The 16623-nt window shown below is 35.7% G+C and overlaps 2 protein-coding genes across 4 annotated transcripts; one reads left to right on the top strand and one right to left on the bottom strand.

Annotated features, from left to right (window-relative positions):
- Nucleotides 1-1634: 1634 nt before the first annotated feature.
- LOC110804285 (uncharacterized protein At4g37920) lies at nt 1635-5434 on the bottom strand. Its single transcript, XM_022009857.2, has 6 exons — nt 5148-5434; nt 4788-5047; nt 4330-4495; nt 2442-2686; nt 2174-2361; nt 1635-2066 (listed from the first exon to the last, which is right to left on the bottom strand). The coding sequence occupies exons 1-6, from the start codon at nt 5314-5316 to the stop codon at nt 1856-1858; spliced, it is 1239 nt and encodes a 412-aa protein (XP_021865549.1). The 5' UTR covers nt 5317-5434; the 3' UTR covers nt 1635-1855.
- Nucleotides 5435-13889: 8455 nt separating this feature from the next.
- Nucleotides 13890-16364, top strand: LOC110804289 (protein BRICK 1). 3 transcript variants are annotated; one of them, XM_022009864.2, is made up of 3 exons: nt 13890-14052; nt 14182-14352; nt 16061-16364. In XM_022009864.2, the coding sequence occupies exons 2-3, from the start codon at nt 14220-14222 to the stop codon at nt 16180-16182; spliced, it is 255 nt and encodes an 84-aa protein (XP_021865556.1). In that variant the 5' UTR covers nt 13890-14052; nt 14182-14219; the 3' UTR covers nt 16183-16364. The 3 variants fall into 3 exon arrangements, with proteins under 3 accessions (XP_021865556.1, XP_021865555.1, XP_021865554.1); XM_022009863.2 differs by having other exon boundaries at nt 14158-14352; XM_022009862.2 differs by having other exon boundaries at nt 13894-14052; nt 14179-14352.
- Nucleotides 16365-16623: the final 259 nt, after the last annotated feature.

The raw sequence follows: 16623 nt of genomic DNA, 5'->3' as shown, positions 1-16623 counted from the left end.
TTGGTGTGTCAAGTGGTGTTGCTGATATACTTTGGATGTCAGTGCTCCTATTGTTGGGACTTAGGAGTACTGGATTGGAATGATTGTTTAAATGAGAAGTCAGCGTGGGATACTCTTGCCTGGTTTATCGTCCTCGTGGGGACGGCTAGCCAATTGACTAATCTTGGTATTGTATCATGGGTGTATGGTTTTAATCTCAATTGAAAAAACTTGCAACAATCAACTGAGTTCAAAACCCCAAATTGTACATATATACGAAGAACCTAATTTCATAATTTCACAACTTACATGTTTCACTATGCGCACTATACAGATAAATGGGGGAAATTGCCGAATTTTATTAGCTAAATTAGATTACTTGGAAAATTTGAAGACAAATCAATTAAATTTTGGGAATTTGAAAAAAAAAATTGAGCAAAGGTCTGTTAATGGAAGAATGGGTTTAATGGAGGAAGAAGAAAGGGAGAAATGAGGGAAGTCTCATTTAGCCGTTGGATGTGGGCCCCACAAACGGAAGAATTGAATGAAGTTAGGAAAAGGTGGTGATTTCCTTAACGGAAAAAGTTTAAGGTGTTTATTTTGAAAAAAAAACTTATTTCAAAAGTGGGAACTTTAAAAGATGGTTTTGTCCAAAAATATCCTAAAAAGAATACCATTTCTGTTAAAAAAAAGTACTCCCTCCGTCTCTTTTTGTTTTTTACGTTTGATGTTTTTCACGGGATTTAACGACTATTTAATTTGCATTGAGATTCCTCTACTTTTTTATTTAAACAAGAAAAATTACGTTTATTTATAATGTTTTCACTTTTATCAAAAATCTGACATTGGGAAAATAAGAAATATTTAATGTCAAATGAATTTAATTGGTTAAAATAATGTTTGGGCACAAATTTTGATAGAATATTAATGCATTATGTGACAATATAAAAGGAAATGTAAAGAACAAAATGAAACACCCAAAATGGAATACGTAAAAAACAAAAAGAGATGGAGGGAGTACCATTTAAAAAAAAATTGTCTTTTTCATATTTTATCTTTTGTTGTGATATGCATGAGGAAACACATATCAGATATGCATTTGGACTTCCTCCCCTGTCTAATGACATATTTTCCTCAATCCCCAATAAAGTTATCACTCTCAATTCTCAACCAACCTAAGTATAGCATCATTTTATCTATGTCTTACATGGTCAAACCACGAGGTTGTTTTTTCACATATCAGATATGTGTGGCTACACACATATCAACTAAAAGACAAATAGTTAAAAGACAAAAAGGAAAGTACCATTCATGTAAAAAAAAGCACCATTCTGTAAAAAAAAAAAAAAAGTACCATTTAATTTCTTTTTTGTCCTTTTTCCTATTTTGTCTTTTGCTATGATATGTATTTACAAGTACATATGTGATATCCGAAAATATTTCATCGCCAAACCACCTTAGTCGATTCTCCATTTTCGTATTCTCAATACTGGAACCTTTACTTCCTTCCTAATACCTCATTCCTCAAGCGATGATTGATGCACCGTTTAAGTTTCATTTTAATTTGGAGTACTTCTCTTACTTACTACTCCTATAGTGTTATCCCAAGGCTTTTTTATGTATTACCACCGATGATCATATTATTCATATTGCCGTGAAGCATCTAATCTATACTGTATTAATTCTTGATTAACCGATAGTACAAGATGTTTTGTGACTTTTGTCAACAGCAACAACATCAAATACATGCAACACGACAAACTTGACAAGTACATGGTACCTGCCTATCTGAGATGTTATGTACAAGAAGCTGGTTTTCAACTAGCAAACTACATACAACACAAGTATACACAATAAAGTAGATAATGACTGAGTGTCAAAATTCCTCCTCTGACTTGTTAGCCTCTGCACCTGTTTTAACTTCCCGCTCCAAATACTCTTGTTCTATTGTTTGCTTGAGGATGAAAAGCCTTTGAATAACCACCGGCTCATCAATTTGTTTTGCTTCCCTAATTTCGGTCTCTTCTTGACTTAGATGGTATGCATCGAGCATTATCTTTATCCACTTATGCAGTTCCTTTGGTGTCCTGCTCCATCAAAACCAGCAGAAGAGCATATGTAATATCAAATGTTCTATACTATTATCTCACAAAATTAAACAAAACAAGAATTTCAAATATTATTTTGGGCTTACGTGTAAAGACCATTAGGATCCTTGGCTTCATGTTCACCTCCGGGGGAGAAAGACGTGGCCAATGCAGAGAACCTCTCTTCGGGATCAGTTACGTTAAGCAAATGTTTGAGTAATTTAATTTCTTTCGGTGCTATGCTTCTCATACTGCTTTTTGTTGCTTTGTAAATACGATACATAATCTCTCTAACCTGCAAAAGCCAAGTTTCAAAATTCAAATGTCGCATAAAATTAATATTACTACTTGGTGTTAGAGCTAGTTGAAAAGTACCTCATTTTTCATGGTTCTGGACTCTCTTGCTTTAGCCCATGCACTGTTTATCAATAATATCAACGAAGAGTCAAGTTGCTTTCCCTTGGCAAAACTTTTTATCTTCTCACAGGCGATATCAATTGATGGAGAGTTTAAGATGTCATCAAATTTAGCTTGAGCAGTATCAAATGTATCCACAATCACTAATGTGTTCTCATAAGCGGAAACTGCAGACAAACATCTGGCAGCCAGCCTAGCAACACCTGCTCATCAAACATGAAAAAAAAGTGTAAGACACCCATTTTCTGTTACTTAGCACGGAGTAATTGGTGCTACTGATACTATCAGCTTGTTTATCTTCAACAAAAAGTTTGATCAAGTTACGGAGAATTCATGGGCAAACGTTCCAATTTGCCTTAGAACATGAGCAAAGTGCACAGAACACTGACAAGTGACAACTCATGCAGAGATTAGTTGTGCACAAAAGAAGTATATTACTTGAACTTAGGTATTGATTTACATTTTGTTTTAAGTGTCCATATCCATATCAGAGTGTTGAGAATCCAGCAGGGGAACTTCAAGTAAATGAGGGGAGTAACAAAGTAAAAGAATGGAAGAACTCTGCATTATTGAGCATGCAAAATTGCTGTGGCCCTCGAAACCTATATGACTAGCCGCTGAAGGACAAAACAGTAAAAAGGCCTACATTGAAAGAAAGAAACTTGGAAGACAAAGAAAACCCTATTCAAGAATATCTGTGAAGCATTATGAACATGATATCCTGGAGAATATCATCATTATCATTATCATGATATTCTCCAGGATATCATGTTCATAATGCTTCACAGATATCCTGGAGAATACATACGAAAAATATTGCTGAACTTGTAAACACTTTTAGCAAACACCGAAGTGTCTTTTATAAGATTCCTAGGAAATAGTTTAGTGTCGTTAGCTTTGCAGATAGCAGACAAAAGAGAGGATATAAGCTTGTGTCAGCAAGCTTCAAAGACAAGACTGTGTCTTCTTACCAGTAACTATTCTAGGAAATTCCGGAAAGGAGTGGTAAAAACTTAAGATGGATGGAGCATTGAAGGATCAAAACCACCAGAAACAGGTCAAGTAGACAGGCAGTAAAAATACTTAGTTTATCTCAAGACACAACCAAGCATACAGAAAATGGCAATGTCTAGGGAGATTTACTTGATTTGACAGGAGAAACAGACAACAGTCTTCAAAGGAACCAATTTTGTAGTTCAACTGATCCCGGAAATATCAGTGAATGTCAAGTTTTCCACATTTGTAAATGGGCTTGGACTGCTCATGACAGAGGGGGAAGCGAGTTGGGCCACTTGCAAGTCCAAGGGACATTCTGTCTCAAAACCAATTGGCAATAAAAAGTAACTCCCGAAACTTAAAAGGTATGAGTAGTAATTTCCTTTGATATTCCCCAAAGTGAGATGTCCCTAACAAACTAACAAACAAAAAGTTGAAGACGACTTTATGCAGTAACTTAACTTAGAATATTACAATCTAGAATGAACTTCCATACCCTCTACCCCATGTAACTCAGCACTCTTAAATCTTAATGCAACATTCATGTGTCATACCTAAGGTCCAAATGAAAAGCCTCAACGGACGAAACATTGTATGGTTAACACTTCTAACATCTCAAAACAATTTCACATACTAGTATACACTGAATTGCAAGTAGATGCATCGTAAGCATTCCATTTCTGTTAGCCAGGTCTCGTCATCCCTTTAGAAAGTATAACCTTGATACCTGGAATCAAGCATGCACGGCGATATTGAAAAAGTGAACCTGAACAGATTTCACTCCAATGTATGATGGTTGTTCCTAATAGTAAAGAATAACCTATTAGTAAAGAATAAAATGGTTCGTTACCATCACGGTCCTCCAAACTGTCATAAGTCTGTTGAAGAAATGTGAGGTGGCGAAAGAACTCCCCATCAAAGTCTCTACGACGCTTAGCAACAATGGCGTTAATATCGGTAGGATTGTATTCTATCTCCTTTAAAAGATCAGTATGTCTTTCAATATCATCATCAATCTGCAATGTTGATTCCTGATCAGATAAAAAACTATACACATATATGAAAAGTGCAAAGTTAGCTAATATCATCAACACCGAGTCATTCATATATGATATATCCTACTCATTTGGTTCAGATGAAATGGAACTTTCTCCATCTAAAGAAGCTAAACACATTCATTACTATTATTACAAATTCCAACACCAATCCTAAAACTAATAACTCCGTTCATAACCTTAAAAGACACTTAAACGAAAACGGATAAAATGACATTTAAAATCAACTGGGAGAGTAACAAAAAGTGATTACCTTCTTAACTTTCCTACCCAAAGAGCTGAGTTTCCCCTTCAAAACAGGATCAGTCTCCATATCAGCTCGGGTTCGACATCGGCTATAGAATCTATCCCTGTATTTCTTCCACTCATCCCTAAAAGAAAGGTACTTCCTCCAATCTTTAGACCTGGGTTTCTCATTCATAAACAAATCAATCATTTTATCACAAAATTGGGTCAGTGTTAAACCCTCAGCAACTTCAACCTCTAATCCATCATTCACCACTTGGACACCACCTAATTCAGCATCGAAAACATCAAATTTCCAAAAAAAATTAAATCGCTTATTAAAGATGAAGCTAATTTAAAAACTACCCAGGTGATAAATTTTACTTACTGTTCTTAGAATCGAAGAGGATTGATTTGATGCTGAGATTTTGAGCTGTTTTTGAGGGTTTTAGAGTGTGGGAAATTGAAATTGAGGGGAGAGAATGAAGTTTAGAAGGTGAATATGGAAATTGTCTGCTGTGAATTGAGAGTTGTAATCTCGGTATGCTGCAACTCATCCTTTGGAGCTTCTTCTTCAAGGGTTTTTGCGGTTTTACAGGTTAGATAATTGCGCAGGTTCAGAAGAATCAGAACTGCTCATGTTATCTGAACTTTCTTGAACCCCTTTCTTTAAACAAAAGGTTCTTGCGCGTACAAGGTGTATAATAAATTTATTGTACATTAACGTAATTTTTACCCATTTTTTTATAATTTTAATCTAATTTTGATTAATTTTATATTAGTAAAAGAAGTTGATAGATAAACATTTTAAAAGGTTAAATGAGTAATTTTATACATTATTATTGATTTGGATAAATAAGTTTTATTAAAATGTAAAAATTTATCACTAAAAAATAGATAATTTTTATCTATATAAGCTTAACTTTTAAGCATTTTGGGTTAACATTTACTCTGGTGTACAATATTTATTGTACACCCCTTGTAAATAAGAATTTGTGATCTTTAAAAAAGAAAAGAAAAAGTAAATCGAACATAAGGAGTTTAAAATGCTACGGATTTCTTCCTCTGTTTTTTTTTTTATATAAAAAAATAAATGGGGTGTAAAACTTACCAAAAACGAAATTATTTATGATTTAGGTGGGTCATAGGGAAGTAAAAACAATAAAAATTTGAAGAGGGAGTGTAAAAGTTACAAAAAATAGAATTTTGACTCTTAAAAAAATACGGTCGGGAGTAGGGGTGTCAAATCGGATCAACGGATCGGGTTTGGGTCGGACTCATCGGAATCGGGTTGAAACGGATCGGATTGGAACGGATTAATTTGGCTAACGGGTCGGATCGGATCGGATTGAAAACTTAACGGACCGGATCGGGTCGGATTTTTTATTCACGGATTCATATCGGATCGGGTTGTAAACGGGTCGGATTGTAGTCGGTTTGGGTCGGATCGGATCGGATTGGAATACGACGGATTGTTAACGGGTTTAGTCGGACTATAACGGGTTCGGGTTCATGTCGGTCGGATTAATATCGGATCGGATTCATATCGGGTCGGATTCATATCGGATCGGATTCATTTCGGATCGGATTCATATCGGATCGGATTAATCGGTAACAGACTAAAACGGGTTGGATTGAAACTAATTTAGCCTGGTTACATTGGATTCAGTTTTATATTGGTTCGGGTAATTATCGGATCGGGTTATTTGGTAGCGGGTTGGAATTTGGGGCAGTTCGTTTCCAAATTATATATTCTCATATCGATGACTTAATTAGGTCGGGGACGAAAATAATAACTAACTTTTAAAAGTAATAAGAATTTAAGATTAGTAATATAAGTTATTGAATATATTATTATATCGATGGGTTGGAATTAGTTCGGATTAAACAGGTCACGGATTAAAAACGGATCGGATCTAACGGGTCACGGGTTGAAACGGGTCGGATTAAACGGGTCACAGGTTAAAAACGGATCGGATTAAACGGATATTCCTCGGGTTGGAACGGATTCGGATTGAAACGGATCGGATCATAAACGGGTTTCGGATCGCTTCGGATCGGATTAAATGGATCCGGATTGTCACGGATCGGTCTGTTAACGGATTCGGATCTTAATCGGATCAATACTAACGGGTTGGGTCGGATTCGGGTTGAATATAATCGGATCGGATCGGATTTCGGATTTTAACTCGCGGGTTCTAAACGGTTCGGATTCTAAACGGTCGGACAAACTCATCGGGTTCACTGGGTCGGATTGAGAATTGACACCCCTAGTCGGGAGTAATAATTATAACTCCTAAAAAATACAGAGGGGTGCGAAATACTGCATCCATTGCCAAAGTGGAGCACTAAACACCTAGGTTTTCAAAACGTCGAATTGCACACAAACCAATCCATTCAACTTTTCTAGTACTAACATAGACTATGTCGGTATGAATAACACGAATGACGCATATTGGTACTACTTAATAGTGGGAAGTGATATATCCAAGGAAAATTTTACTTCTTCCAAGGAAATCCAATTTTTTTTAAGTTGATTTCCTTGGAAGAAGTGAAATTCTTCCTTGGATTTATCATTTCCCCTTAATAGTGTATTGCTACACAATGGAGTACTACACTAATCAATATCAATACCAAATTATTAGTGCCAACAAAAGTTACTTCCGCTGATTTTAGACACAAGTCACTTTTGACATAGACTTCCTCGCTAAACCCCACCTCATTATTACTAGGGGTGTCAAATCGGATCATCGGATCGGTTTCGGATCAGTTATAAACGGTTCGGGTCTTGTCGAAATCGAATAATATCGGGTCAATGTTTCTATCCGGGTCGATTCGGATCGGTTCGGATAACTTGGGGTTCAGATGAAGTCGGGTAATATATTGTTTCGGGATCGAATCGGTTTCGGTTCAGGTTTTGATTTGGTTAAATCTCGGGTTCGGTTAGAACCGGTTCGGATTTAAAACGGTTTTGTATCGGTTCAATTTGGTTTGTGTCTAGTTTGGTTCGGGTGTATGCCGGATGCGGTTGTTATTTAGACCGGTTTACTCAGATAATGGTCATGTTCGGATTAGATAATTCTCGGGTTCGGGTGTATGTCAGATCCGGTCATTATTTTAACCGGTTTACTGTTGAAACAGGTCATTCCTGGATTAGATAAAGTCTCAGGCTCGGGTCAAGTTTTGGTCGGTCGTACCTCATATCCGGGTCAATTTAGATTGAGTTTGCGGTTTGAGCTAAGATCAAGTTGGCTTATATTCTTATATTTTATGGATCGAATTGGAGTTCAGGTAATTAATAGTTCATTTGGTTTACTTGAGTCAGATTACTAATGAGTAAACGATATTGTATTCGGATATAATCTAATCGTGTATGGGTTAGGCTATCCGGTTAAATCGAGTCGCATTATTTTCGGATGTCGGGTAGATTCGGGTTAGATTGGTGATAATTCAGTTGAAAATCAGTTTCGGTTCAATCGGATAGGGTCAACAACAATGCGGGTTAAGCTGGATATCGTTCAATTGGTTATGGCTTTCTTCCGTTCTATTTCTCTTCTTTGGGGGAGCTGGATAAGGATGTTGTTACGTTATTAATTTAATGGGTGTTAGTTGATAGTGGGGTATTCTTTTAATATAGTTAGTGGCAAATGTGTAAGGGGGTGGGGAGTGGTGAGAGGGGGTGTGAATTTTTAAATGATTTTTTGTAGGGAGTAGGGGTGTAGGTGGGGTAGTAGGTAAGTGTGAGAAATAATATGATATTGGTAAATATTTTCATTTATAGAAGCGGTGCAAGTATTAAGGGACAACCCGAAAAGGAAAGCGGTGCGAGTATTAAGGGACGGAGGGAGTACTACACTAATCAGTATCAATACCAAATTATTAGTGCCAACAAAAGTTACTTGCGCTGATTTTGGACACAAGCCACTTTTGACATAGACTTCCTCGCTAAACCCCACCTCATTATTACTAGGGGTGGCAAATCGGATCATCGGATCGGTTTCGGATAAGTTATAAACGGTTTGGGTCTTGTCGAAATCGAATAATATCGGGTCAATGTTTCTATCCGGGTCGATTCGGATCGGTTCGGATAACTTCGGGTTCAGATGAAGTCGGGTAATATATTGTTTCAGACTCGAATCGGTTTCGGTTCAGGTAATTTTGATTTGGTTAAATCTCGGGTTCGGTTAGAACCGGTTCGGATTTAAAACGGTTTTGTATCGGTTCAATTTGGTTCGTGTCTAGTTTGGTTCGGGTGTATGTCGGATGCGGTTGTTATTTTGACCGGTTTACTCAGATACTGGTCATGTTCGGATTAGATAAGTCTCGGGTTCGAGTGTATGTCAGATTCGGTCACTATTTTAACCGGTTTACTGTTGAAACAGGTCATTCCTGGCTTAGATAAAGTCTCAGGTTCGGGTCAAGTTTTGGTCGGTCGTACTTCATATCCGGGTCAATTTAGATTGAGTTTGCGGTTCGAGCTAAGATCAAGTTGGCTTATATTCTTATATTTTATGGATCGAATTGGAGTTTAGGTAATTAATAGTTCATTTGGTTTACTTGAGTCAGATTACCAATAAGTAAACGAAATTGTATTCGGATATAATCTAATCGTGTATGGGTTAGGCTATCTGGTTAAATCGAGTCGCATTATTTTCGGATGACGGGTAGATTCGGGTTAGATTGGTGATAATTCAGTTGAAAATCAGTTTTGGTTCAATCGGATCGGGGCAACACCAATGCGGGTTAAGCTGGATATCGGTTCAATTGGTTATGGCTTTCTTCCGTTCTATTTCTCTTTCTTTGGGGGGTGCTGGATAAGGATGTTGTTGCGTTGCTGAAGTGGGTTAAAAAGTTCTCTAGCACTCAGGACATTGGGGCTCGTGTTGCTGCTCATATTTTCACCATGATATGCTTTGCTATAGTTAGAGGAGTGGGGGCCCAGATTGTATCTCGGTTTCCCACTAGTTATTTATAAAATGTTTGACTTTGTTAGCATTTGATTCATAATAATAATAATAATAATAATAATAATAATAATAAAAAAAGATGAACATTTCAATATATAATTTGTAGTAATATTTAATATTATAATGATAAAACTAATAAAAAAATAAGATCGTTAAAGAAAAAGATGAGTACAATGCCGATTTTTTGAATGGAACTGAATGAAACTGAATGGAGCTTCTAAACTAAATTGAATACAGCTACACTAAGTTAAACTAAATCGAATGGAACTGCAATGAAATCCAAAAGAACTAAACAAACTTTTGTAAAAGACGGTCTTACAGGAAAGACCACCTTACATCTGAGTTGGCCTTTTATATTTCGCGGGTCAAAATACGTGATTATGGGTCATGGGTTTTATTTTACGGATCGTATATATACCAGTTTTTCACCACATTTCATTTTCATTTCTCTCTCCTCACCACTCCCTGTTTCTTTCTCTCTCATCAACCTCTTCTCAAACCTAGTTTTCGTGGTTGTGTGGCGCGACAGAGGGGCTGGGCCACGGCGGAGGTGCGGCGTGGGACACGATGGAGGTGCGACTGAATCAACCTCCTTTGGTACTCTCTCTCCTCTTCATTTTCCTCCATTTTTATTTCCAAAACCCTAATTTGTTGAGATTTTGTAACAGAAAAAGAGGTGGCGGCGGTGGTAGTCGTAGCAGAGAGAATGATTGCTGCCGGAGTTGAAGAGCCACGGGAATGACGAATAACACAGATGAAGTGGCGAGGCAAGATTTCGCGAAAGATTTGTTAACATCAACAAGAGCCGACGACTTAGCCGGCGAACAACGAGCGAGAAAGCGGTAGAGCAGCGAAGGAAGGAGAGGAAAGAGAAGAGCCGCCGACATAACCACATCTTCCTCGTCGTGCCATCCGCGTAAGAGTTTCAACTGAGAGGCAGCCACCTTCTTCTGAAGGATATGGCTGCCGCGACGATGGTTACGGAGGTGGTGGAGGAAGTGTGAAGTGGTGAAGGTGGATGAGATATTTGAAATACACTCATCTGATTGTGAAGAGCAGCAACAGCTTCCTCGGACAAAATCACTACGAAGGTGCAATGCTGCTGCTACTACGGGCGGTGGGGGAAAATTCGAGGAAAAATCACTACTCCGTATGTAATTTGATTTCCGGCCAATAGTATTGTAATCGTAAAAGTAGAACAATTTTGTTTTATTTATTATTTGTAATTATTAAATTGTTTTAGTTAAAAATAATTTCCTTTTAGTTAAGAATAAATTCGAGTTAGTTAAGATTAAGTTAAGATTATATTTTTGAAGTTTAGTTATGGTTTTCTGGGTTATAGTTAGGATTATCTAAATTTTAGTTATGATTTTCTTATTTTTAGTTTCGTGTTTCGAGTTTTCATATTCTGGATTTTATTTATGACTTGAGATGTTTTAGTTAATTTTTTTAGCTTTAGTTAAGATTCCTCACTTGGTTGATGAATACTTTGAATTTTGGCGTTGGGCTTGCTAGTTAAGAATAACTCTGTTTTAGTTATGAATAAATTATTTTTAGTTAAGATTAAATTTGTATTAGTTAAGATTAAATTTCTAAGGTGTAGTTATTATTTTTCGATTTTTAGTTACTCCGATGTGTTTCCGAGTTTTAGTTACTACTTTCTGAATTTTAATTATCATCGAAATTTGTAGTTAAGGTTTTTTGAGGTTTAGTTATGATTAGTTAATCAACGGAACTAAGTAGTTACCTTGAAATTCAATTAGTTAAGAATTAATATCAATTAGTTAAGCACTGAAATTAATATTTTACAGATATAAAGAAAATATGTTTTAAGCCTTAAATTCAATTAGTTAAGCAATAAAATCAATTAGTTACGCAATGAAACCAATTAGTTACACACTGGGAACAATTAGTTAATTAATGAAACCAAATAGTTAAGCAATGAAACTAATAAGTTTACATATACAAAATAAAGTATTTGTGAAGCCTGAAATTCTGTTAGTTAAGGCTGAAATTTAAATAGTTAAGCAATGAAACCAAATATTTAAGCAATGGAACCAATAAGTTAAAGCAATAAAACCAATTAGTTAAGCAATTAAACTGATCGATTAGTCAAGCAATTAAACTAATTAGTTAAACAATGAAACCAATTAGTTAAACAATGAAACTAATTAGTTACGAAATCGAACCAATTAGTTAAACAATGATACCAATTAGTTAAACAATGAAACTAATTAGTTAAGAAATCGAACCAATTAGTTAAACAATGATACCAATTAGTTAAACAATGAAACTAATTAGTTAAGAAATCGAACCAATTAGTTAAACAATGAAACTAATTAGTTAAGAAATCGAACCAATTAGTTAAACAATGATACCAATTAGTTAAACAATGAAACTAATTAGTTAAGAAATTGAACCAATTAGTTAAACAATGATACCAATTAGTTAAACAATGAAACTAATTAGTTAAGAAATCGAACCAATTAGTTAAACAATGAAATTAATTAGTTAAGCAATTGAACCAATAAGTTTACATATATAAATAAAGTATTTGTTAAGCCTGAAATTCAATTAATTAAGCAATGGAACTAATTATTTAAGCAATGAAGCCAATTAGTTAAGCAATCGAACCAATAATTAAGCACCGGGATTAATTAAGTTAAGCAATGGAATTAATACGTTTACATATATAAATAGACTATTTGTTAAGTTTGAAATTCAATAAGTTAATCAATGAAACCAATTAGTTAAGCAATTGAACTGATTAGTTAAGCACTTGAACTAATTAGTTAAGCAATCCAACCAATTGTTTATATAATGAAACCAATTAGTTAATCATTGGAACTGATTAGTTAAACAATATAACCAATAAGTTTACAGATATAAATAATGTATTTGTTAAGCCTGTAATTGAATTAGTTAAGCTTAAAATTCAATTAGCTAAGCAATGAAACCAATTAGTTAAAACATTGAAATAATTGATTAACTAAAACAAATTTAATCATAACCAAAACAAATTATCTTTAGCTAAAACAAATTTAATGTTAACTAAAATAAAATTATTCTTAACTATAACAAATTATTTTCACTAAAACAACAGTGGTCATAAATGAAGAAAATATAACTAAAACAACGTATATCATAACTAAATACATCATGAGTTTAACTAATGCCCCAAATCACGGCCTGAAAACAATATTCGATATAAATGAAGAAAATATAACTAAAACATTATATTTCATAACTAAATACAACATCTGTTCAACTAAAAGCCTAAAAATAGTATAAATCAGAATATTGCAAATGAGGATTTGACTGTGATTCTTTTAATTCACATTGTTCTCTCGTGTATCTTTCCTTATCATTTGCAATAACCAAATCAAAGTTTAAATTCCTAATTTGAAGTAGATCATGAATAACAACTTCAAAATCAAATCAGAAGAGGGAGAAGCGACACAACGGCCACCACCGACTACCAGAGCACTGAAGAAACTATGGCAGCAGAAAAGTAAAGGAGCGAAACAGATTGTGGTGCTACCGCCGTCGTCAATGAATCAGATGGTGTTCAGATGGTGGAGATCAAAATCAAAATCCTAAATCAGAATCTTAAATTAAAGAACTTAAATAAAAATCCTAAAATCAAATACCTAAATTAAAATCTAAAATCAAAAGACCCTCTGCACCGTTGCTCCTCCGGCTCCGCTACCATTTACAATAGCAATGACCCCAAGCCGCAACTATGCGGGGAGGCAAAACGCCGCCTCTACTCCCCGCGACCACCATCCACCAACACACACACAAACACCAGCAACCTAATCGGTCTACACCACTACGGCACTACCAACACACCACACCATCTCCCTCGCCAATAAAACACAACAACCATGCCGCCGGTGAGAGATCCATGGAAATCGTTTTGCGGTACAAATCGCGGTGAAAGGGCTTGAGGCGGAGGAGAAGAGATTCGCGAAGGAGGAGTTTAGGGTTTTGAGTTGCAGGGAGAAGGGTGAGAGGAGAGAAGAAGGAGAAAATCGCGTTTGCAGAAAATGGTAGGAGAGAAAAAAAAATCTTTTTATACCGCGAGTGAGCCCATGCGCGCGTGGTTCTCTCATCCGGTCTTTCCTACACGCGCCGTAAGGCGGTCCTACCGAAAAGTTTCTCAAAGAACTAGGCCTTCAAGTTCCTCCACGATGCCGTGAGAAAGTAAAAGATTCAGCAAACAAATCTTCCCTTCAAAGAATTGCAAAGAAAACCAGTCAACTCCTCCAAGCAATACACTTCCTCCATGTAAACTGATTTCCAACTCAATCGTTAAATCAGAAGGTAACATCATCTTCATAATTGTTCATTGGTTTCGCATAATTCGAAGCAATTTAATTTACCTAGTTTGCTCGAAATTATTAACACAGATAACTGAATTAAATTTAGGGTTTTGTTGATGATTTGCAGCAGTTCAAATTACGCTTTTAATTGGAGGAAGAGAGAGAAGAATGGCGAAAGCTGGAGGAATCACAAATGCAGTGAACGTAGGGATTGCAGTGCAAGCAGATTGGGAAAATCGGGAGTTCATTTCTCATATCTCCCTCAACATTCATCGTCTTTTCGATTTCCTTGTCCAATTTGGTAATTTTCTCTTTTTCTTGTTTATTTTGATTTTTGGACTTTTTCTGATGATTTTTCGCTGAGTTTTGTATTGACTTTAATGTATTTAGGATAGTTTCAATTGAAATGTTTTTGATTTCCGGAATAACAATTTGTTGTCTAATTAAGAATATTTTGGCTAATTGAGGTTAGCAACAGGATTTGTATAAGGAATTCGTTGGATTATCTTCTATTTTGATACAATTTTCCTGTCAAGGGGTTGATTGTAAGAGCAGTGTTGCTTCTGGGGATAGAATTCCTTTATATTTTTCATTTTGGTTTTTACTTGGAACAATCTTGTTATTGTAAGGATCAATGTTGTTTTGTGTCTCGAAGTTGGTTTATCTTTTCTTTCTAGTGTCTGAGCACACCATGAAAGTATTATCCCAAAGCAAGGTGAATATGCTTAGCTAGAACTCTAGAAGGGGCAAATTGCTAGTACGAAATCAAGGACTTGTTTAACTATATCGATGGAAACCGATATTTGAAAGGGAATAGAATTCTGTAGTTAGAAATGCAAGCAGAAGGAAAACGAGTTGAACTTCTTGCAATAGATAAGGCTCGATGTTCTTCCATGTTACCAGAGTAGCTTAACCGGCATATTCTTAAGGCGAAACGTGGAGTCTACTGAATTTAAGGTCTCAGTTCAAAGTATCGGATGTCTATGTTGCTTCGTGAGGGTTTTTATGATGATATTTCAAAGTATGCAATTCTGCACAGATGAGAGAAATGGAGATTAGACACATAAGAGTGGTAATGCAGGACTCGTGATATGATGCCAATTTTGCCATCTAGTTTCTGCGAAGCAAGGTTAATATGCTGAGTGAAGGGCATAATGCTAGTATGAAATAAAAGAAGAGTTTAACAGCTTTAACTACATTGATGGAAACCGAAAGGGCATAGAATTCTGTAGCTGGAAAAGCGAGGGGAAGAAAACCGAGTTGAGATTCTTGCAATATCTAAGGATCTTATAAAAAGATGTTCTTCCATGTTCCCGGAGTAGTTTAAGCCGCATATTCTTAAAGGAGAAAAGTGAAGGTTATATTTAATCTTAGGTCTCAGTTCGAACTTCGAAGTATATGCATGTCAATGTTTCTTCATGAGGGTTATGATTTTGAAATTTCAATGCATGCAATTCTACACAGAGGACAGAGGAGATTGGACATAAGAGTGGTAATGCAGTGTACTAATTAATTATATGAGTGGTAATACTTATCTTCGTGGTTGAATGGGTTGGGCGACAAACTGACAATTAATTTGTATGCTGAGAGCCTGATATTAGGCTTTGTCATTTGCAATGGTGAATCCTTTTTTATGGAGAGCTCAATTTTAATTCTTGCCGTCATTCGGTCACATCTTTGTCTTGACTACAACAATGTTATATTTTCTGCCGAGGGAATATCATCCGCCAAAGGAAATTCTATGCTCAAGTTATTTTTGTGGGCTTGAGGGTTAGGGGTGAATATACTTGATCCAATTTTTGTGATTGGGGCTCAAGTTATCATTTTCTGCTACTTTTGGCAGCTTCCTGTACACAAAGTTCAATTCCTCATCCTACTACTGAGTTTGGAAGAGGAATCTTAATTGAGTTTCTATCCTGTGGCATTGGTGTAGTTTTGATTACAATAATAAAATTGTGCTAGTTTACTTTGTTTTTTTTTCCCCTCATGAATCATTTATGTTTTGGCAGAGGCTACAACAAAGAGTAAATTGTCAGCACTGAATGAGAAGCTTGATACACTAGAGCGGCGTCTTGAACTGCTTGAAGTCCAAGTGAGTACTGCGTCAGCTAACCCTTCTGTTTTCAAGTGATATGCTTAGATATTGTATTAATCTAGGAAAGACTACTTATTGTAATGCCTACTCAGCTCTTACGATTGCTGGATAGATGTAAAACATTATATCCTTGTATCTTCCCTGCTATAAATTCTAATTAGGCTTGATAAATACCTTAATGTTCGATATGTTCTGTAAAATCAAAATTTCTCTCCTCACTTCGTTAGTAACCATTCACTCATTTATCTTAACTTATTGGAACTTATTGAAATTTATTATTAATAATAATAAATAATAAATGATACTCTCTCCGTATTAATAGGAGACATATTTACCATTTCCGGCCGTATTTAAATAAAAGACACATTTACCATTTTTAGTAACTTTTCAACCTCACCATCTAATTAAATAATATATTTAATTTATCCTGTGACCCACTACCACATTAAATACTTAATTTCATAAACCCCCCATCCC

Source organism: Spinacia oleracea, chromosome 6 (assembly GCF_020520425.1).
Source record: "Spinacia oleracea cultivar Varoflay chromosome 6, BTI_SOV_V1, whole genome shotgun sequence".
Classification (NCBI taxonomy): Eukaryota; Viridiplantae; Streptophyta; class Magnoliopsida; order Caryophyllales; family Amaranthaceae; genus Spinacia; species Spinacia oleracea.
Note: the sequence above shows the minus strand (reverse complement) of the source record. Positions and strands in the feature narration are given on the sequence as shown.

Excerpts from the sequence above, each read along its gene's own strand:
- LOC110804285 (XM_022009857.2), bottom strand. The coding sequence starts at position 5,316 with ATGAGTTGCAGCATACCGAGATTACAACTCTCAATTCACAGCAGACAA. Across the intron at positions 2,362-2,441 it reads CCAGAACCATGAAAAATGAG|GTTAGAGAGATTATGTATCG; the intron begins GTACTTTTCAAC and ends TGGCTTTTGCAG. Across the intron at positions 2,067-2,173 it reads GATCCTAATGGTCTTTACAC|GACACCAAAGGAACTGCATA; the intron begins GTAAGCCCAAAA and ends TTGATGGAGCAG.
- LOC110804289 (XM_022009864.2), top strand. The coding sequence starts at position 14,220 with ATGGCGAAAGCTGGAGGAATCACAAATGCAGTGAACGTAGGGATTGCA. Across the intron at positions 14,353-16,060 it reads CGATTTCCTTGTCCAATTTG|AGGCTACAACAAAGAGTAAA; the intron begins GTAATTTTCTCT and ends ATGTTTTGGCAG.